Consider the following 23720-nt stretch of genomic DNA (forward strand, 5'->3'; position numbering starts at 1 on the left):
CCTAGTTCTGTCTAGGTACGAGAACTACCGCGCTGTTGTGCAGGGAGCCAACCCTGAAGTCGATGTGGTGTCGGGCCAATCGGCTGAAAAAAAGGCTTCTTCTAAAAGTTAGGTTACCGCTCCCAACCAAAGATGACACGAGTCAGATCTCGGTCACCCCCCAGATCCAAGGCGCTTTCCCCGCCAAGATATGCAGACTCTAAAGAGTCCCTCCTGTTACAGCACCCTGAAGAGAGCAGCGATGACCACTCGAGCGACCAGGAAGATGGAAAAGACGGTTTTACGATCCAAAATCGTAGAACAAGAAAAAAGAAAAAGAAGTCAAAAGGCAAGGACTCCACGCAGAACGTCGAGACCACCGAGAACGTCACCGAAGCCACCCAGGAAGTCGAGGATTCCCAGAACATCGAGGCCACCCAGGAAGTCGAGGACATGGACGAAGACGTCCCAGGCACCGAAGGCGGGGGCACTACCAAACGTCAGCGGGTTGAAGAGGATGCCGCCAGCGAAGACGAGCTGACAAGGGCCAACGAAGAAATCAACCGACTCAGAACCCTGATGAAAGAATTTGCAGCAAACGTTGATGCAAACAACAAAAAATATGAAGAGGTGATCGCACAACAGAAGGCAGAGATCAAAGAGCTGAATACGGAGATTCGACGAATGAGCGAAAAGATGGATGCCAGATTCGACGAGTTGATAGCTCTCCAGAAACAACTCGCAAAGAAACCGGAGAAGAAAAACCCCGAAAAGACGGACAAAAAACCACCAGTAGAGCAGCCTGCCACCAAAAAGATGACCACCGAGCAGACTCGACCACCCAGCCAGAAGGCTACCACCTCGACGAAGGAGGCGTCCACCCAACAGAGGAAAAAGAGAAAGGAAGAGTTTCCACCCCTGGTGACACTAACCGACGAGGAAGACGCCACATGGACGTCCAACCAAGAAAAAGCCATGAAACTAGCTCCCCAGGTACAGCTACCCCTCCCCAAAGAACCAGTGCCATCCACGAGCACAGATAGGGACGCGCTTGCCGCTTCCAGTCAAACTGATACAGTGTCAATGGAAACAAACCAAAACGAAGAAGACGCCGAAGAAGCCGTGTTACCTGAAAACCAGGTAACACCATACAGAAAACCGCCTGTAATTAAGTTACAGAGTGTCAGCGAGACAGGGGCTATTCTTACCATAGCCCAGGGCAAAGGCATCATCACCACAAACAAAATCTCCAGAAGTGGCAGAGAGACGCTCATCCAGGCTAAAAGCCCGGATGACTACAGAAAGATGACAAGGATAGTGGAGGAATATGCAGAAGCATACGCCGCCAAAGAGAAAAAGAGGCTACAATGGATAGCCTTTCCACTCGACGAAGACAGGAAACCAAAATTAGTGTTACGAGGATTGCCCACGAATACCACCGAGAAGGCAATCCAAGAAGACATGGCAAACCAATATGGAATAACCTGCCACACAGCACGTAACATGTCTACGAGAGTAGGGAAAAGGAGGCCACTACCCATGTTTGTCATGACACTGGATCAGGAAGACGTGGAAAAAGCAAAGCGGGTAACGAACCTGTGCCACATGAAAGTTGTGGTAGAGGACCTACACAAGGCAGCAGGACCGACGCAGTGCTTCAACTGCCAAGGGTACCATCACGCCCAGAACTCGTGTCACAAGGACCCGAGATGTGTGAAGTGCGGCGAAGAACACCACTCAAAGCAGTGCCAGAGAGCCAGAGAAGTCAAGGCAACGTGTGCCAACTGCAATGGGAGCCACCCAGCCAACTACAGAGGATGTCCTAGGTGCCCAACCTGGGGGAGGCCTCCACCACAGAGGTCACAACAGCGACCACCACCAAACCGAAGACAGCAGGCAACCGGGGTATCCTACGCGCAAGCCACGCAGGGAGACCAACCAGCGCAGAACAACACACCGTCCAACCGACCAACCCTCCCAGACGAAGAGTACCTAGTCAGGATGGTCACAAACATCGTGACTAAGGTAGTCCAAGAGGTGATACTCAGCACCAGGCAGGCACAGAACTAATGGCAGAGAGGGGATACTTGAGGATAGGCTCCTGGAACCCGGGCGGCATAACCACAAATCAGAACATACTAGATGAACTCGCCAACAGATACGAGATGGACATCGTAGCAATTCAGGAAACAAAACTGACCAACAACTTCAACCTAAAGTTTCCTGGATACGACGTATATAGGAACGACCTCACTAGAAGATCAGGAGGAACGGCCATCCTAGTAAAGAAGGGTATTAGACACACCAGTTACACTACTCCACCACTGGTCAACATGGAAGCCACAACAATAGAAGTTAACATGAGGCAAGGCGCAATAAGGATCACATCAGCCTACGTAAGACCACAAGACCCTTTAATGGACGATGACCTAGATGCGTTCCTAAACATCGCCGAACCATCCATCATAATAGGAGACCTGAATGCAAGATCCCCCAACTGGAACGACAGAGCTACGAACAGGAATGGACGACTACTAAACAGATACATAGAAAATAACGAAGACACAATAGCAATGGGCCCAGAAGAACCTACCCACTACCCAGGAAACGCACTTCCGACACACATCGACTTAGTTGTAGCCAAAAACCTAGGACTGCAATCAGAATTAATCACGCTGGACGAAGGATCAACTGACCACCACCCCATCCTATTAGAAATCGGAACATGGGAAGAGACAAACCCGCCAAAAAGAACAAAAAAGAAAATAAAGTGGACTAACTACAAAAGGTTAGTAAGTGAAGGAATAAACATAGTGCCAGTAATAAACAATCCAGAAGAAATAGAAGGAAAAGTCCTAGAGTTCGAAAATATCATCCAAGAGGCAATTAGAAACAGCACAACAGAGGAAGATGTCGAGATATTCATGGGAAGGTTCAAAGACATACCACAAGAAACACAAGAGTTGATAAGGGAAAAAAATAGAGCAAAGAAAACAGCAAAAAGAACAAGAAACAGAGTAGATAAATCCTGGGCAAATACTTTAAATAGGGAGGTCCAAACGGCCCTAAAACTCCACCGTAGCGAAAAATGGGACAACTTTGTACAAGAGATGGAAGAACAAGACTCAAACATGAGAAATGTCTGGAAGCTCCAGAAAATGTTGAGAAGCGACAGGAAACCCATCCCCCCACTACATGGAAGATACGGCATGGTATACACCATAGAAGACAAAGCAGAGGCAATGAGGACTACACTCGAAGATGAATGCAGACTGAACTTCCACCAAGATGAAGACGACGACTTCCTGGAAGAAGTCGAAGAACAAGAAGAAGGACCAGAAGACCCAGAGGACTTCATCCCCCCAACATCACCGGAAGAAATCAATGAACATATCAAAAATAGTTCACCGAGAAAAGCGCCTGGCCTCGACGAAATAACCAACAGAGCCCTAAAATATTTGCCCAGAAAAGCTATAGTGTATTTCACAAATATTATAAACGCAATATTAAGATTCAAGACATTCCCAAACAGATGGAAAGAGGCCCGTGTCATCATGATTCCAAAACCTGGCAAGAATCACACATTCCCACAGAACTACAGGCCAATCAGCTTACTTCCAGCGATCAGCAAGATAGTGGAAAGAGTCATCCTCAGCAGACTGCAAGCGGAAACAACCCGACTAAATATCATCCCAGAGGCTCAATTCGGATTTAGAGCAGAGCACTCCAGCGAACTACAAGTCCTCAGGCTAACCGAGTACATAGCAGCCGGTTTCAATGATAAGCAGTACACTGGAGCAGCGTTCCTGGATGTAAGCAAGGCATTCGACAGAGTCTGGCACAAGGGGCTCCTATTCAAAATGCGGGATTACGGGTACAGCGGAGCGATGACGAGGCTAATCTCGTCGTACTTGGGCGGCCGGAGGTTCAGGATTCGGATAGGACAAGTCCTGTCCGAACTCGGAATCCCGGAGGCTGGAGTACCACAGGGAGCGGTCTTGTCACCCCTGCTGTACACGATATACACCGCAGATGTACCTAGAACACCAGGTACCCTCATGAGCCTCTACGCCGACGATACAGCAATAGCGGCCAAGCATAGAAACGCAGATATAGCAGTGACCAACCTACAAACTGCACTAGAAGAAATTGAAGCATGGTGTATCAAATGGAAGATAGCCATAAATTCAGAGAAAACACAAGCGGTTCTATACAAGAAAGGGAGACAGCAGCCAGAGGAACAATTGAGGGTGCAGAACAGGCCCATCGAGTGGAAAAACGAAGCCAAATACCTAGGAGTCATTATGGATAAAGGATTAACCTTCCAAAAACACGTAGAAGCCACAGTCCAGAAGGCCAACATAGCAAGAGCGAATCTAAGAGGACTCACAGGCAGAAAAAGTAAACTAACACTCAAAACAAGGTTAAGATTGATAAATAGTATAATCCTACCGGTATTAACTTATGCGTCTCTCGCATGGGGACACGTATGTAATACACACAAGAAGAAGATCCAAGCAGTCCATAACAACAGCTTGAGGGAGGCCGTCAGAGTCCCAAGATATGTAGCTGAAAGATTCCTGTTCAGAGAACTCCAACAGGTGAGAGTCACAGAAACCATGACAGACAAGGCAAGGGTCAAATTCGCAGAATTAGAACATCACCCAAATTACATACTGCGAGAGACGCTAAGATACGACGAGTTCCACCGATGGAAGCACAGACGCCCGAAACAACAAATTATAGGATAAACTAAAAGTGATAAGTGATAGTAGTGTGTTCGTAGCTCGAAACAAGTGCCGAAGATAGCGTTACCCACGAAGTCCAAGTACCACGACCACCTCCAAGGTAAGCAAATATTAGAAAATTAGAAGGGCCTTAAGCCCCCAAAAAAATTCATATAAAATAAAAAAATGGCGAAAGCCCCCAAAAAAATTAAAAAAACCAAAAACACAAAAAAATTAGAGCATCGAGTCATCGGGCGGGGCCCAGCAGGGCCCAACAGGGCTCAGTGGGGCTCGGCACAATGACTCGGGGCCCAAGCAAGCAATTTTTAGTACCGCGGATAAGTTATTAAGAAGATAAAGGCATAGAGCGCATCACGCTGGGCCTAGTTTTTTGCATTCGATTAGGATACCACAGTGGAATCTTATTACCCAGGGTTCCATTGTGAAGAGCATTTGGCTACGATAGTTGTGCCTCCATCGCGCATCAGCGTGCTATGGGGGGGAAAGGGATGGCCTGGGGCATTGGAGCGAGGTGGGGTGATCCCTGTATAACTCGGGTCAAAACACCTCGCCCCAATGACTTGTTACACCCGAATGTACTCCTTCGAGAGGGTGAACAAATCCCACAGGTCGGGTTAAATCAAATTGCTTGCTTGCTTGCAATATCGAATATCGTATACAAACTTTTTAAAATGTGACACCTTAGCTAATAGAAAATATACTTAATTATAAGTAATTAATTTTTTTCATTATTAGTTTTCTAGGAATCCAAACACCAGAAATTTTATTGATATACATATTATAGTAAGACTATTATGTATTGTTTATGCTGACTGTGCTATGAGGTCACTCGGCTAAACAAAATTTATCGAAACAGCGCGGCTATTATTTAAAAGTATCATAAGATAATGATACGAGACAAAAGTACAGATAATCCCGGATATCGTGTAAATAAAATACCGAAATATTATTTTAAGAAATTAACGCACCACCTTAAAAACGGTTCATTTTTAATGTCTCAAATTTCCTAAAGCTGTTGTCCGATTTATGTGATTTTTTTTTTAATATGTTGTCTTATTCTTTATAAATATGTATTGCTGTAATAATATTGTTGCTAGACAGATCAATTATTGTCATTTTATACCGATTGTACCAATCAAACCGTGCCTTTTCTCACTTTGTGGAATATTCTAGCATTATGCTAAATTATTATTCAAGCATGGAATAGCATACTGAAATTAAAACCCAACTATAGACTTATACAGGGTGTTAGTAAATAAGTATGAGAAATTTTAAGGACTAATTCTACATTAAAAATAATGCCAGTTTGCTCTATAAACATATGTCCGCAAATGCTTAGTGTCGGAGATACGGGGTGTTGAAATTTTTATTTCAAACTGCCAATTTATTTATTGCTCTAAGATCAGTTGAGCTATGAAAATTAAATTTGGTGAGTTTTAGGAGGTAGTTATTACGAATTTTTTGACATACAATTTAGAATTTTGTATTCATCATTGGCGCGCCTACGGGCAATGGTCTGAATTTGTTTAAAGAAAAAAATAGTACGCCACTGAGATATTTCGAATTAAAAATTATTTTTAAATTTTACGTCTAATTTACGATAAAAAACCTTTCTTGATTTTTTTTCATGTGATGCACCGTTTTTATGCAGAAAAATAAAACATCTTGGCGCGTATTTTTCGTTTTTTAATACATCATCAAGAACTATCCAATATAATAATACTAAACTAGAACAATAACAGAAAATATCACTAATAAGATTTCAACTAGGTGCAAATCTGCAAGAAATGTTTAAAATGATCTCCTTTACAGATAACAGAAGAATTTTATATTCATCATTGGCGCGCGTACGGGTAATGGTCTGAATTTTTTAAAGAAAAAAATAGTACGCCACTGAGATATGTCAAACTAAAAACAATTTTTGAATTCCTCGTTCAATTTACAACAAAAAATCTTTCTTGCCTTTTTTTCATACGAGGCGCCGTTTTTATACAAAAAAATAAAACAACGCTTACCAAGTATTTGAGGTAGTTTCCATATGCATAGAAACTTAGTTCAAATATTTTGTAAACGTTAAGATGTTTAATTTTTTTGTATAAAAACGGCGCCGCATATGAAAAAAAGGCAAAAAATATTTTTTGTACTAAATTGAATGAGGAATTCAAAAATGATTTTTAGTTTGACATATCTCAGTGGCGTACTATTTTTTTCTTTAAAAAATTCAGACCATTACCCGTACGCGCGCCAATGATGAATATAAAATTCTTCTGTTACCTGTAAAGAAGATCATTCATTTTAAACATTTCTTGCAGCTTTGCACCTAGTTGAAATGTTATTAGTAATATTTTCTGTTATTGTTCTAGTTTAGTATTATTATATTGGACAGTTCTTGATGATGTATTAAGAAATGAAAAATATGCGCCAAAATGTTTTATTTTTCTGCATAAAAACGGTGCATCATATGAAAAAAGGAAAGAAAGCTTTTTTAACATAAATTAGACGTGGAATTTAAAAATAATTTCTAGTTCGAAATATCTCAGTGGCGTACTATTTTTTTCTTTAAAATAATTCACACCATTGTCCGTAGGCGCGCCAATGATGAATACAAAATTCTTAACTGTATGTCATAAAATTCGTAATAACTACCTCCTAAAACTCACCAAATTTCATTTTCATAGCTCAACTGCTCTTAGAGCAATAAATAAATTGGCAGTTTGAAATAAAAATTTCAACACCCCGTATCTCCGATACTAAGCATTTGCGGACATATGTTTATAGAGCAAACTGGCATTAATTTTTCATGTAGAATTAACTCTTAAAATTTTTCATACTTATTTACTAACACCCTGTATTTTCTTAGAATTGTTTTTTTATTCATTCACTTATATTGGATAATAAAAAAGTTAGGTACTTTTTTAACTAGCCATGTTTTTCATCAATACAGGATGTTTTTAAATAAGTATGGCAAACTTTAATGGGTACCTAATTCTGCACAAAAAAAGTAATGACAGTTTGCTTCATAAACGTTTACTTTATAAATGCTTCGTTTCCCAAATAGGGGGTGTTGAAATTTTTCTTACAAACTGACGATTTATTTATTGCTCCAAAACCGTTTGAGATATGCAAATGAAATTTTGTGGGTTTAAGAGGTAGTTTTAACTTTCGTTAGCTAGAACATAGGCAGGCATCACTTAGATCGTAGGTTCAAACCCCACCCGGTGTCAGTTGTTTAGATATTTATTAATTTGGCAAGTATTTACTATGGCTATGATATTCAAGCTTAATATGTACCTCTCTGTTACGTTGTTCTACGTTGTTCTAAGATATGCAATAGGCTAATGAGCACCTGCGAGACTTGCAACACTCTTGCTGCAAGATTAAGACCAAGACCGGGAGCGCAATACCAAGACTAAGACCAAGAGCAAGTGTACTGGCGCAAGACCAAGACCAAGACTAAGTTTCGTCTTGGTCTTGCATTTGGGCAACACAAGTGAATTATTTTCATTTCAAAATTTTTTCTAATTATTGCTAATATTGATAATTAAATATAGATAGATATTGCAGCTATTAATATTATCACTTTCGCAGCGGGTAATTTTTCCGCAAATTTTCAACATAACGCGGGCAATGATATGGGTTTTTGGCACAGAGATTTATCGGTTCCCTCAATGAAATCCATGAAATTTCAACAAATGAAAATGATATTTTCGAAGTAGTCAGAACTTTCGTTCAACAGTTTCCAGAACATGATTTATTATTCTTCACTGCATAATCCATCATCAGATATTGTGCAAAAAAAATGTTTTGCAAGTTGACAACGTCATTTCAATTATAACTAATATTGTTAACTGTATTAGTTCAATAGGATTAAATCATCGTGAATCCAAAGCATTTTTGGAAGAGTTAGAGACAGAACACACTGATGTCTTATACCACAATCAACAATCATATTCGATAATAATTAACTTTAGAAAAGGTTCTTAAAAGATCCTGTGAATTAGTGGAGGCAATTATTTAGAAATTAAACACTTAGTCCTGTCGCCAGGGGGGGTACAACGGCCTCCTTAATTCAGATGGACTTACCCAAGTTTTTTTTATATATTTTGACCCGTAGAATACGAATTTTTTGGGTAACAGTTGATCCGGATGTCGATAAGATTGTTATAGACAAAGAACTTGAGGAATTACATAACAGTGATTTCTCGCAAAACAAAACATATTTTTGTATTTTTTGGGTCATTTTAAGCAAAAAATATTCCTACAAGTTTTTTCGTAGAATGCATAGTTTTCGAGATAATCGCGGTTGAACTTTCAAAAAATCGAAAAATTGCAATTTTTGAACCCGAATAACTTTTGATTAAAAAATAAAGTAGCAATTCTGCTTACCGCATTTGAAAGTTTAAGTCAAATTATATCGGTTTTGATTATTTGCATTGCTAAAAATTAATTTTTTTATTGTTAAACTAATCTATAAACACATAGGTTTCCCGTGCCTAATACATGCGTTTTACCGCATGCTACGTAGAAATTGCCTCGCTTGCACTTGTAGCTACTCTACCTACTCGTTCGATTTTAAATGAGAAATCATAGAAAACATCACTCACATACTAGGTGTTTACTACAGTTTACAGCTTTGTTTAACAATAAAATAATAAATTTTTAGCAATGCAAATAATCAAAACCGATATAATTTGACTTAAACTTTCAAATGCGGTAAGCAGAATTGCTACTTTATTTTTTAATCAAAAGTTATTCGGGTTTAAAATTTACAATTTTTCGATTTTTTGAAAGTTTAACCGCGGTTATCTCGAAAACTATGCATTCTACGAAAAAACTTGTAGGAATATTTTTTGCTTAAAATGACCCAAAAAATACAAAAAGATGTTTTGTTTTGCGAGAAATCGCTGTTATGTAATTCCTCAAGTTCTTTGTCTATAACAATCTTATCGACATCCGGATCAACTGTTACCCAAAAAATTCGTATTCTGCGGGTCAAAATATATAAAAAAAACTTGGGTAAGTCCATCTGAATTAAGGAGGCCGTTGTACCCCCCCTGGCGACAGGACTAACTGCTACTTTGCTAAATTTATAAGTGTTGATCGCAAAATAAAACTTTTGTAATGAAATCCAAACTATTCATTGATCATATAAAAAAGAAAGGATAAGTCCAATTATTTCCCAGTAAATTTGGTTAGTCCGGATCTGGATTATTCTTGTGATTAGAAGTTGGGTGGTTTGGATTTTAAATAAGAGATATCTGTGTCAAATATCAAAAAATATATAGGGTGGTTCTAAATTTATGCTTCCAGAAAGACATGGGCAAAATCGATAAAACACTCTGTAACTCAATTATAAAAATCATTGAGGCAACAAATGTAGTATATCTAGAACCGCCTTAGTGACCTTTATTCACAATTTAAGTATTCCCGTTTCTCAATGAAACACCCTGTATATTTGCGGCAAATACCGTGCTTAAATAAGTGCGAATGAGGTATGGGTGGTAGGGATATGGTTTGAAAATTTTTGAAATTTTCGATTTTTTTTATTATTTTGTGTAAAAATACATAATTTCAAAAATATTCTCTGAAAAATTCAGTTTGACCGTAGGAAAACTACCAGAAATACAGCATGTTTAATAGATCCCTACCTTCGACTGGCTTTGCAGCAGCTTGTTGAGCGTAGTGAGAAACGTTCAACAGCTGTTCCATTTTCTTTTGTAAATTACTTTACGATTCATCACTTTACGACTTGACAGACAGAAGGAATTGAAAATAAAAGTTGTCAAAACTAAACGTGTTTTTCTCAAAACTGCTCAACTGCTTTTTATAGGCGGTGGACATTGTAACTCAAAGGCTACTGGACAGATCCACCTAAAATTTTTCATATATTTTCTTTAGACATTTCGTGAGGTAACAATAACAAATGTGTAAATTTTATATTTCGGTATTTTCACTTCTGAGTGATATCAAAAACGCAAAAATCGTCAAAACTAAAAGAAATTCTACAATGTTATCTCGAGAAACTCATAAGCTAATAAAATATTTTTGAATTTCTTGTTTCATATGATCCAATAACGAGTTCTGATGTCTACTGAAAAATTCATTTTGTTTAGATGTCGGTAAAAATTTGCCACCGTGGGCTTATTTTTCAATAGTTGGTCTTGAAACATTTCTTTCGGATATTTTTTGAATTGTACTGAATATGTCTATTTAATTTAGAAATAAAATAATTCTACCATAGTTTCAAACAAATTAAAAAAAATTGCTTAACATCAACCCCCCCCCCCCCCGCCAAAGTTAATCATTCGAAAACATTGCGGCCCTTGGTAATAGACCGAAAACCTTTTGTGGTCCTTATTAAAAAAAGTTTGCCCACCCCTGCTCTAGAGTCTCCGCTATGTCCAATAATTTCACTTTACGGGCATCCAAAATTATTTTGTGGACTTTTTTTTTGTTTTTGTCGATAACATCCTCTTTGGGGCATCCACTGCGCGAATTTTTTAAAAATTTAAAAGAAACATCCATTTCGTCTTGTTTAAATTTAGGGAACCACTTCTCAACGCTTGATTTTCCTGGTGCAGACTCCGAATAATGTTCATCAAGCAAAGTATTGGCTTCAACAGTATTTTTTTGCTAAAAAGTAATGTTTTAGTAAGAGACGAAATTCTTTTTTATTCATTTTTTCTAATTAACAAAAGTTGCTTTATAGTAGGGGAGAAAAGTATGCTAAATGTGCAGTCACTCGAGCGCTTTAGAGACGTATTGGGTTGTGAAGAGTAGGTTCTAAAACCAAAAAAACTTAATACTCCAGGCTGTGGGTGAAAATAGGTCGATTTCAGGATATAATTCAGGAATTTTTGAAACCTATCAGGTGTTGTAAAGGACGATGCCAGGAATAACTTCTACTAAAATGTGACCAAAAATATTGTGAGCTTTTTTTGTTAATGCGATTTTCATTTGTTAAATTTGCAATTTTTAAAGATTTTTAATTTTGCAGCTTAGGATATTGAATCTAGGGAAAAACTTTTTAATATAAAGTTGTAGTAAATTAAAAAACCTACAAATTGAGGTATGGTAAGTTTAATTTCGTTTATTGGTTATTGCAACACAGCCTGCGAAACGTCCGAAATGGCCGTTCCTTACAATTGCGTCATTTATTGTACAAATAATTTTTTTTATTTTTTAAAGCTTTAAAATGAAGACCTTTCAATTCCAAACATAAAAAAAATGTAAGGCCGGATTAACGAATTTGTTGCTTAGATATTATAAATTATTTATCCCAAGAGGTCAAATATCGAAGGCTATAACTTTTTGAAAAAAAAATCGTAGAGAGTTGGTGAGACATCCAATCTTCTTCTAAAGAGTTATATTTTCATATTCTGATGTAAATAAATGCGTAAAACATTTTTAAACTTCTAATTTTTGGGTTTGAAAAAAGGGGGCAAATTTCGTTATAAACATTTAGAGCTGAAGCGGCCCTGTACATCCTATGAGTTTCTAACTTACAGATTATTATTGCTGAAGACGAAACGAAGATTTATAAAAAAATAAAAATTTTCTACGACCAACTGAAGCCGAGATAATTGTTTCTTTTTTCTTAAATCGTAGTGCCTTTATTTACAACAATTAAGAAATTATTTTACAGTCATTGACTAAAGAAAGACTTATATTATCTTAAATTAAAAATAATTATAAAATATAGTTACATTTAATTATTAAAAATTATTTTTAAAATCGGTTCTTTTGCAAGCGTCCGAATTTTGCAAATCGCCCGGCTCACTTTAAATCCGCGCCTCGGAAAATTTTTACGTAACTTGTATTAAATTTTGACCGTAAACAATTTAATAATATTACCATTATAATATACAGTCTATTTACCACTGTATTTGTTTTTCTTGATAAACTTTTATATGTTAAATCTCATTTCTGAAGAAATACTATTACAAACATGATACATAATATATGAAATATATAACTATATTTTGAATTTTTTCATTGTTATATAAATATAATAATAATAATGTTACTTCTTATTATACAATATAAAACTTTTTCTTCTTGTAGTGACTATCCGTTTTGGATGTGGGCGACCATCATGTCAATCTGTACTTGCACATTAAATCGGTACTGCTGCTCTAAAAAGATTTGTAGTTGTTGTGTTGAACGACGTACGTAAATTTTCTAGCAAGGTAATCTTTCGCCTTCCTGGTTCTCAGTTTCCAAATGGGGTTTGCCAAATTGCCATGATGGTCGCCAACATCCAAAACGGATAGTGACTACAAGAAGAAAAAGTTTTATATTGTATAATAAGAAGTAACATTATTATTATTATATTTATATAACAATGCAAAAATTAAAAATATAGTTATATGTATCATTTTTGTATTATTATTTTTTCAGAAATGAGATTTCACATAAAAAAGTTTATCAAGAAAAACAAATACAGTGGTAAATACACTGTATATTATAATGGTAATATTATTAAATTGTTTTCGGTCAAAATTTATTACAAGTTACGTAAAAATTTTCCGAGCGCGCGGATTTGAAGCTAGAGCTATTTTTAATAATTAAATGTAATTATAGTTTAAAATAATTTTTATTTTAAGATAATATAAGTCTTTCTTTAGTCAATGACTGTAAAATGATTTCTTAATTGTTACAAATAAAGGCACTACGATTTAAGAAAAAATAAACAATTATCTCAGCTTCAGTTGGTTGTAAATTTTTTTATTTTTTTATAGATCTTCGTTTCGTCTTTAGCAACAAAAATCTGTAAGTTAGAAACTCATAGGATGTACAGGGCCGCTTCAGCTCTAAATGTTTTTAACGAAATTTGCCCCCTTATTTTCAAACGCAACATTTAGCTCGGCTTCAGCTGGTCGTAGAATTTTTTTATTTTTTTATAAATCTTCGTTTCCTCTTCAGCAACAATAATCTGTAAGTTAAAAACTCATAGGATGTACTGGGCCGCTTCAGCTCTAAATGTTTATAACGAAATTTGCCCCCGTATTTTCAAACCCAAAAATTAGAGGTTTAAAAATATTTTGCGCATTTATTTACATCATAATATGAAAATATAACTCCTTAGAAGGAGATTGGCTGTTACAACAACTCTCTACGATTTTTCTTCAAAAAGTTATAGCCTTCGACATTTGACCTCTTGGGATAAACAATTTATAATATCTAAGCAACAAATTCGTTAATCGGGCCTTGCAATTTTTTTTTATGTTTGGAATTGAAAGATCTTCATTTTAAAGCTTTAACAAATAAAAAGAATTATTTGTACAATAAATAACGCAATTGTAAAAAACGGCCATTTTGGACTTTCGCATGCTGTTTTGCAATAACAAATAAACGAAATTATACTTACCATAGCTCAAATTGTAGGTTTTTTAATTTACTACAACTTTCTATCAAAAAGTTTTTCTCTAAAATCAATATCCTAAGCTGCAAAATTAAAAATCTTTAAAAATTGCAAATTTAACAAATGAAAATCGCAATTAAAAAAAAGCTCACAATATTTTTGGTCACATTTTAGTAGAAGTTATTCCTGGCATCGACACACACACAGCCTGGGGTACAAGTAAAGATTTACATTTTAGTGGGGATTTTAAATTTTTAACTTCATTTTCCATTTCCAACAATCGTTTTTTCCGATTATAGCGCCATTTATCCATAATTCGAAAAAATGTTTTAAATAAAAGTTACTTATTTTTACGTAAAGGATCCGAATATGCAATAAAAAATGGGGGCTCCTATTTAAAATTTTTAAGTAACCCCCCACCTCACCTCCGTGGTGTATCGTGTTTGGTACCATGCGATAGATTTTTTAAACATATTGAAAAAGTGTATTTTTCAGTTTTTCGATCTGATGTTCATTTCGCGAAATATCGCGAGATTCGTATTTAAAATTTTTAATTTACCCCCCACCCCCCTCCGCGGGGAGTCGTGTTTGGTGTCATTTGATAGATTTTTGACAAATATTGAGAACGTATTTTTTAGTTTTTAGATCTATCGTTCATTCGCAATATTCGCTTTTTTCTTGTGAAACTTTATGACTCGCCCATTTCCTTACGCCCCGCCCAAATCGTCAGATTTTTTAAATATACACTGTTTTGCATGTATTTAACTTACCTTATCTTAATCTGACAATTTCGAGTTTTTCTAAGGATATATGTTTTTTTCGGCCCCCCCTTAACGAACTCCCCTGTGTTTAGAGCCAATATAAATGGTAGAGGTACATCTATATTGTACCAGGTTTCTTTCCATATGATAATCTGACGCGCTCGAGTTACTGCAAAAATACCCTCTTGGGCTCCCCTACCATTATATTTAGTGGTCGTTTTTCAAGAATTTTTAAAAATTAAACAATATACGTTTCGTACATAACTATATATTATTGCTCTTAACTCGCAGGTGTAATTTAGACTCAATTACAACCAACTGAAAATTAAACAAAACAGAATTGAAATAAATAATTCCATTAATTAACTTTTAATGGCTTTTCCTATTATTAGCTGAATTGAAAAACCGCCTAAATTTAAACCTTGCCAAGTACCAATATCAACATGACCTAGTCTCAATTCCATTATGAAGCTAATGAAAACCTCGACCATACAGAAATTATATTGTTGGAAATTATATTCAATCATGGCGAATCAATATGTACCGTGAATAGGCTCATTGTGATTTGATGTGTTTAAAGCAATTGGGGATTTTGACACGGCTGTAGCCTTTTGTGTCTTTGTTTAGTATTTTTCTGCTAAATAATGCAATAATACATTAAATTATAGGTATAGTTTTAAAACGGAAATATCTTAAGTTATAATTGTTATAATTGATGACATAAAAATACAACAACTAATATGGTAGGTACGTCCATGCACAGAGAATGGATTTCTAAACATATTTTGACCACAAGGCATAAAAAAGAGGAAAGCCGAGAAGAAGCTGGAGGGAGGGAATTGAAAAAGAACTTGAGGAAGGAGAAATCCCTCCAGGTATATGGTTAAATAGAAAAGAATGGCGGTTAGAAGTCGGAAGGCGTCGTAGAACGGTGTAAGCTAATACCTATTACATATTATAGCCCAATAAATGACCGTTTTTGGAGTGTAATTTCCAGGGGCAACTCCGAATTGCATGAAAATTTGGATTTAGGTTCTACTTACCCTCCACTTCAAAGTTGAAATTGTGCCGTTGGTTGCTTTTACTTGGGGGGGTGACAGTCACCCTTTCTCGGGGGTGAAAAAACATGCGTTCAAGATAAGACCGGAAATGGATAAATTGACTGATTTTAAGCACCTTTTGTTCTATAAAGTTTTTTACGTAAGTCAATACTTTTCGAGTTATTCGCGATTTAAAATGTTGATTTTTCGACAAAAAAACTACGTTTTCAGACCGTTTTTCGCAAAAAACTCAAAAAGTACATATTTTATAAAAAAACGAAAAAAATGGTGTACCAGTAAAGTCTATAAATTGAGTAGAAGCAAACTTGTAGCTCATGAAAAGTACATTCTTATTAGTCTAATTCCAAATCGAATAATTCAACGCGAAATCACCGAAGAATGAAGCACTTTTCGGGAAAACCTTATTAACATTTTTAAAGTATCTAAAAAAATCTTACTATTTGTTTTTTACAAAAGTTTCCAGCATCAAAAATAAACGAGTTACATTGAAAAGAAAAGTTGGCCCCTTTTTTTGGTAAAAAAAATCGTGAAAACCTCCCTCTATTTAGCACCCTAAATGAATTTAATCGTTACCGCTTTACCATTTATTTTAACTGTATGTGTATTGTTTATATGATCTGTAAGTTTGATTGGTTTGAAGTGCTTATTTTTGAAAAAATTTAGTTTTATATTAAAAAAAATTTTCTAAAAATTTTTGAAAAATTTCCTTTTTTCAAAATAACGTAAAAAGTATTAGTGATAAGAAAAATCTGAAACAATAAAAAATATAGGTTTTGCTATTATAAATATGCTAGTTTCATTTTGTTTCTCAGTAAGACAAAAATTGGTTAAGATATGGCTGTTCAAAATTTGCATACACTCGTGATTAGTGACCCATTCAAGCTTTTTCAACTATAACCCTTTCAAAAATAAACAGTTTAAAGCGGTGAAACTGACAGATCATATAAAAAATAGATAGGTAAGTAAATTTTTTGTAAAGCGGTATCGATTAATTTCATTTGGGGAGCTAAACACGGATAGATTTTCATGATTTTTACAAAAAAAAAGAGGGCCAACTTTATTTTGAGCGTAACTCGCTTATTTTTAATGCTAAAAACTTTTGTTAACAATTAAAATAAAGCTTTTTATAAACAATTTAAAAAAGTTTAAATGGGTTTTTCCCGAAAAGTGCTTAATTTTTCGGTGATTTCACCTTGAAATATTCGATTTGGAATTAGACGAATAAGAACGTATTTTTCATGAGCTACAACTTTGTTTTTACTTGATTGATACACTTTACTGATACACCATTTTTTTTTTGTTCTTTATGAGCTACACTTTTGCTAAGAATATTTTTTTCGATAAAATATTTACTTTTTGAGTTATTTGCGAAAAACCGTCTGAAAACGTAGTTTTTTTGTCGAAAAATCAACATTTTCAATGGCAAATAACTCGAAAAGTATTGACTTACGTAAAAAACTCTATAGAACAAAAGTTGCTTAAAATCAGTCAATTTATCCATTTCCGGTCTTATCTTGAACGTATGTTTTTTCACCACCGAGAAGGGGTGACTGTCACCCCCCAAGTAAAAGCAACCAACGGCACAATTTCAACTTTGAAGTGGAGGGTAAGTAGAACCTAAATCCAAATTTTCATGCAATTCGGAGTTACCCCTGAAAATTACACGGTATCGCCGCATTTCCCGTTCATTTACTGGGCTAATTAGTAGTAAACTGCTTTGCAAAAGTCAAACTTATTTTATTATAAAAATCTGAAAATGTCGATATTCGCCAAAAATAAATTGGCAATATCGAATTAGTATTGTAAAAATAAAAGAATAAATATTAAAAAAAATAAATGTTTAAGACTGTGTCTTGATTATTTAAAATTGACAAATTTAAAGACTGAAATAGTTTTGTACACACTTATGACTACAGATAAACAGAGAGAAGTGTACTTTTGAAGTGTGTAAAATAAATAATTCCTAGCTGAGCGCTTTCGGCTTATAAGCCATCTTCAGATCTACGCTACAATAAAATGGTCTCTAATGAATAATTGATCTTAGAATTCAAAAGTTTAACTTACGTCAAAAAGTTCAAAATACCACTATGAAGAGATATGGATCCCATGTACGATATAAAAATACTTCTATTTTTTATGCAGCTTTTTTTAAGATGGAAAAAAACCTTGTCTGTCTGTTGAAAAAATTGCTCAATTTTGCTGTTGGTTTTTGTAGTCGGAAAAGTTAAAAACATCAAATACGAGCACAAAGGACTTTCACACAAAAATTAAATTACATATAAGGAATATTTAATCATGAGAGATTATGGATACAGCGGGGCCATGACGAAACTAATCTCCTCGTACCTAAGCGACCGGAAGTTTAGGGTCCGGATAGGACCAGTTCTGTCAGAACACGGAATGCCGGAAGCTGGAGTACCACAGGGGGCAGTTTTATCACCCCTTCTATATAGAATATATACAGCAGATGTTCCAAGAACACCCGGGACATTGATCAGCCTTTATGCAGACGACACTGCAATTGCTGCAAAACACATGAACCTAGATATAGCTGTAAGAAATCTACAGACGGCATTGGATACAATAGAAGAATGGAGTATCCAATGGAAAATAGCAATAAATCCAGATAAGACCCAAGCGGTTATCTTCAAAAAGAGAAGAGATAACCCAGAACAACAGCTAAAATTGCAAGACAGACCTATCGAATGGCAAAACAAAGCTAAATATTTAGGAGTCACAATGGACCAAGGTCTAACATTCACATCACATGTCAAAGCAACAGTCCAGAAAACAGCAGCGGCCAGAGCGGCAATAAGAGGACTCACAGGAAGAAGAAGCAAATTAGCTATGAAAACAAAATTAAGACTTATAAATAGTTACTAATAATTACATACGCATCTCTTGCATGGGGTCACACGAGTCAAAGTAACAAAAAGAAGATACAAGCCGCACACAACAACTGCCTCAGAGAAGCTGCAAACGTGCCCAGATATGTCGCCGAACGGTTCTTATTTAGAGACCTAAAACAAATAAGAGTACTGGATATTATGGAGGAAAAAGCCAGAACAAAATTTTCTGAGCTAGAAGACCACCCAAACCGGATCCTGTAAGAGATATTAAGGTATGATGTGTACCATAGATGGAAACACAGGAGACCCAAACAGCAAATATTAGTTAATATATAATAAAGGCTAGATAATCGTAGCTCTATCAAAAGAAAACAACTTGCTCACCTTTGGCATCTCATTATATTTATTAATGTTGATTTTTATACGTTTCAGACATCCCTCAAAAAAAAATATACAAAAACTTCAAAACGGCTTCAGCCACTAAACAAATCAATAAAATATTAACAATAGGCGAAAGCCACAAAAAAATATTAGTAACAAAACCCAAAAAACGGGCATGAGGGGCCAACATCCTCGAGCGCCCAGTCACCGAACTGGACATAGCCCAGAGCGGGGACTCGGCGCCCGAGCAAGCAAAACAGATCGAAGATAAGTCACTAGAGATAGCGGGAATAGAGCGCCTCACGCTGGCCTGCATTGATCGGGGTAGGATTTCATATGGGAGTCCGTGTACCCAAGACTCCCATATGATAAGCACTTTGCTGATTGAGAGCCCCTATAGCGCATCAGAGTGCTATCGGGGGGTAAGTGGATGGTCTGGAGCATTGAAGCGGGGTGGAGTGATTCCTGCTTACGGGAGTTAATCCTCCTCGCCCCAATGAATTGTATCACCCGAATGTCATTCTCCAGGGGTAAACAAGTCTCTCAGGCTGGGTTAAATCACTATGCTTGCTTGCTTATTTGATCATTGTAAGGTCAAGAAACCCTACCATCTAAAGTGTACGGTGTCAGCATGCAGAATGGTGGCATGATGGAGGATTTTAATGACAACCGACACAGACAGGGTGTACTCGTTAAGGTGCTTTCACTTTTTCTCATATCAAGTGATAGTTGACATATGACATTTTAGCAATTGAATTGAACAGCTTTTTAGCAAAGTCTGTAGTTACATAAATCTGGTTTTTAAAAGATAATGAAATACATATTGAGAAAAGACTTAAGGTCTTAGATAAATCAGTTGACAAGTTATGCTTCAAAAACTGAACTTAAATCTTTTTTTAAGATTAATATAAGATGCAAAGAAACTTGATGGTGAAGTTTTTTTCTCCATATTATTGGATAAGTCACAAATTTCATTAAGTGCACTATGGGTGTATCGAAGATGGAAAATAAATTAAAAATGAATTTTTAAAAAAATATGATTTTTAAAGAATAAGATGCCAAATAATTAGTTACAAATATTGTTTTATAATGATAAATTAGTAAAAAATTAAAATTTTTTTAAAAAATTTATTTTTTATAAAAATTGATTTAGGTTAATTTGTCTAGAGTTTTTGGTTGGTATGTTATGTAAAATTGTACTGTTTTTGGACGGAGAGAAGGAATGGTTGCTAAGTTTAACGTGATAACCAAAATTGGATTTTTCTGGATTGTTGAGATGTTCCTTGATCCTCTGAGAAAGGGTCCTCGTAGTTCTGTCCACATAAGTCATGTTACAATCCCCACAAAACAGTTTGTAAATACCACTTTTATTTAGTTTGTCGATTTTATCTCTGGTGTGGCAGAAGATGGATTTGATGTTATTTTTGGTTTTGAAAGAGATGTTTAGGTTACTGACTTTATTACAAAGTAATCTTGATACTTTTTCTGAAATTGGTCCTAAGTAGGAAAAAAATCTATAAATAGAGGTAGTGTTGGGTTCGTTTTCTATGTTAAAAGCTTGGTTTAGTCTCTTTTTGAATATTGACCTTCTAATGATCTTATCTACAGTAGAAGAGGGGAAGCCATTGTTGTTTTCTATTTGTTTAATAATTGAAATTTCGTTGTTGTAATTGTCTAGGTACATGGGGATGTTTAGAAGTCTGTGATCATAACATTGAATAGTTGCTATCTTATGTTGAAAATGATGGTTAGACGATATGGGTATCATATGATCGGTTTGAGTAGGTTTTCTAAATACTCAATATTCTAGAGCAGTAGAACATGAAGAAACGGAAGATGTATTCTTTCTGATGGTTAAGTCTAGAAAATTGATCATGTTGTTGGTTTCTAAACTCTAATGTGAACTTAATTGCTGGATGTAAGTTATTAATTATCGAAAGAATGTTGTTAGGTTCTGAAGGAGGACCTTCTATAAATGCTAAAATATCATCCACATATCTGTACCATAGGATTATTTGTGACTGTGAATGGACAAAAGTATTTTCAAGAGAATTTAGAAAAATATCTGCAAGTAGTGGTGATAAAGGATTTCCCATTGCTAGACCTTCTGGTTGTCTGTAAATTTTGTTGTTGAAGACGAAGAAATCTTCAGAAAGGCAAAATTGAAGTAGTGAGGTTATTTGAGAACATTTGTTTGGGTCTATGTTCTTTGAACTTACAAGATTGTTGACAATTGAAATGCTTTCTAGTCTAGGAACATTAGTGAAAAGATTAGTTACGTCAAAAGAGACCATAGTAAAATTATTTGGAGGGTTAGTTGAAGAAAGTTTGGATACTAAATCAAGAGTGTTTTTGATAGTATATTTCGGAGTATAATTAAGAAGATCTCGGAGAAGGGTGTTGATAAATTTGGCTAATGGAGCTAGTGGAGTATTCACAAAATTGACTACAGGTCTTATTGGAACATTGATCTTATAGATTTTGGGAAGACCGTAGAGTAGTGGCATTGAAGGATTGCTAGAAATAAAAGTTTTTGGGTTGATTTTAGATTCTTGAAATAAATTTGTAGCATTTGAGATGTTAGTTTTAAGTTCATTTATCATTTTGTTCATTGGATTTTTGTTAACTTAAATGAATGCGTTGTCAGATAGTAAAGACTCTACTTTGTTGATATAATCTATATTGTACATGATCAAAAGACAATTACCTTTATCTGCTTTTGTTATTATAAGTTTGTGGGTTTTAATTTTATTAGAAATAAACTTGACAAGTTTGAGTTGAGACTGAAAAGTCGACATAACCTTATTGTTTGAAGAGTATTTTTGATATGATTGAGTTAAAGTAAGAAGACAATACATTTTTAAGTTTGTTTTTACAGTGCTTTTATGTTTAAGCTGTCTATTATACTGTCAATTTCTACTTAAGATTGACTCCAATTATTATAAGGAAATAGAAGCTGATGAACCACCACATCATGCAGATGATAATTTATTTCTGTAAATGACACTAACTTCCCGGGAGACCTAACGACGTTACTTTGCTGACCGCTTAGTATGACGGTTGAACTGAGAATCATTCTCTAGGTGAACTGTACCATAGTTTTATAGATTCCAATTTTGGGTCATCATTGACACTAGGCCCATTGTTTCTTGCATCGAACAAAGGTAGTTAGTTTTTACTGTAGTCAGAGATTTTGTATCATTTCCAAATATATTGTTTATGCACCGAATTTCACTAGCTCGTACTCGTGGTGTATAGTAACAATAGCAATAACTTTGCTTTGATATATGGGGTGTGGTTTTGTATTGTTTAATTACGAAGATAAGAATGATGAATATTTAAGATTAAACAAGCAATATTCCGAAATTTTCTGTTAATAGCCTTGAAGTTTTTCTAAAGTTTTCAGTTTAATAATAAAAATAGCGGTAAATTTTTTTTAGTTCTTTTTGTTAAAGCTAGAGTTTAATAAATTGAAGCTTGTATTTTCGTAATCCAACTTTTTGTAAATCTCTAACAAGCTTTTGATCCGTTTGATTTTCTTACATCTACCACGTTTATTTTTTGTTTGCCCTATTTAATTTTTAAATCTCTGTGAAAAACAATCTCCAGACAGGATTCTCCAATCAGAACAGCCGACCCTATTGATTAAACTGTTTATGAACGAGCTACTAATAACAGAATAAAAAAAGCTAATCCAAAAAAAGATCAATCGGATTCCCTTTGATGTTCTCATCAGCTGAATAATCACTTTCAGATCTGCTGGCAGATTCCCTTTCTCAAATTTGGAGAATACGCCGAAAGTGCATTGGGCTTTAAGACCTGCCTTTAAAGTCAGTGGCGTCACAATGGAAAAATAAAAATATCCGTTAAATAAATAAAAGGAAACTTCCAAAAATATTTTTGTCGACCTTTCTATGTATGCGTATTTATTGGTCCATGGAAGACAATGTACTCGAAAACCAAGAAAATAATTTGAAACTCATGAATATTACGACTGACGAACAGACATTTATACCTATAGATAAGAGTACGAAGAAAAAAAACATACACTAAGCATCAAAATTAACGCACCACCCAAAAAATGGGACATTTTTGATGTCTTGTATTTCCTAAACCTATTGTCCGATTTGAGTGATTTTTTAGTATATTATAGCTTTATTTTTCAAAAATGTCAGTGTAATAATATTATTGCTAAACAGGTAAGTGTCATTGTATACCGGGTGTAACAACGATAGTGTGTTTTTTCTTCAAAGTTTGGAACACCTGGTGGAATATTCAAGCGTATATAAAATATTGAAATTAAAACTCAACTATAGCCTTAGGATTTCTTAACATTTTGCTTTTTGACTCATTCGCTTATGTGTAATAATAAAAAAGTTAGGTACTTTAACAACTAGCCATGTTATTCATCAATACAGGGTGTTTCTAAATAAGTGCGACAAACTTTAAGGAGTAATTCTGAATAAAAAAATAATGACCGTTTGCTTTATAAACATATATCTACAAATGCTTCCCACAACATCCCGTATCTCGGAAACGAAGCATTTGTGGACCTATAGTTATAAAGCAAACGGTAA

At 35.3% G+C, this 23720-nt stretch overlaps 1 protein-coding gene across 1 annotated transcript; it reads left to right on the forward strand.

Annotated features, from left to right (window-relative positions):
* The first annotated feature begins 132 nt into the window (after positions 1-132).
* Positions 133-22143, forward strand: LOC126878605 (uncharacterized). Its single transcript, XM_050641419.1, has 2 exons — positions 133-771; positions 22069-22143. The coding sequence occupies exons 1-2, from the start codon at positions 133-135 to the stop codon at positions 22141-22143; spliced, it is 714 nt and encodes a 237-aa protein (XP_050497376.1).
* The last annotated feature ends 1577 nt before the right edge of the window (positions 22144-23720 follow it).

The sequence above is a fragment of the Diabrotica virgifera genome, chromosome 1 (assembly GCF_917563875.1).
Source record: "Diabrotica virgifera virgifera chromosome 1, PGI_DIABVI_V3a".
NCBI lineage: Eukaryota > Metazoa > Arthropoda > Insecta > Coleoptera > Chrysomelidae > Diabrotica > Diabrotica virgifera.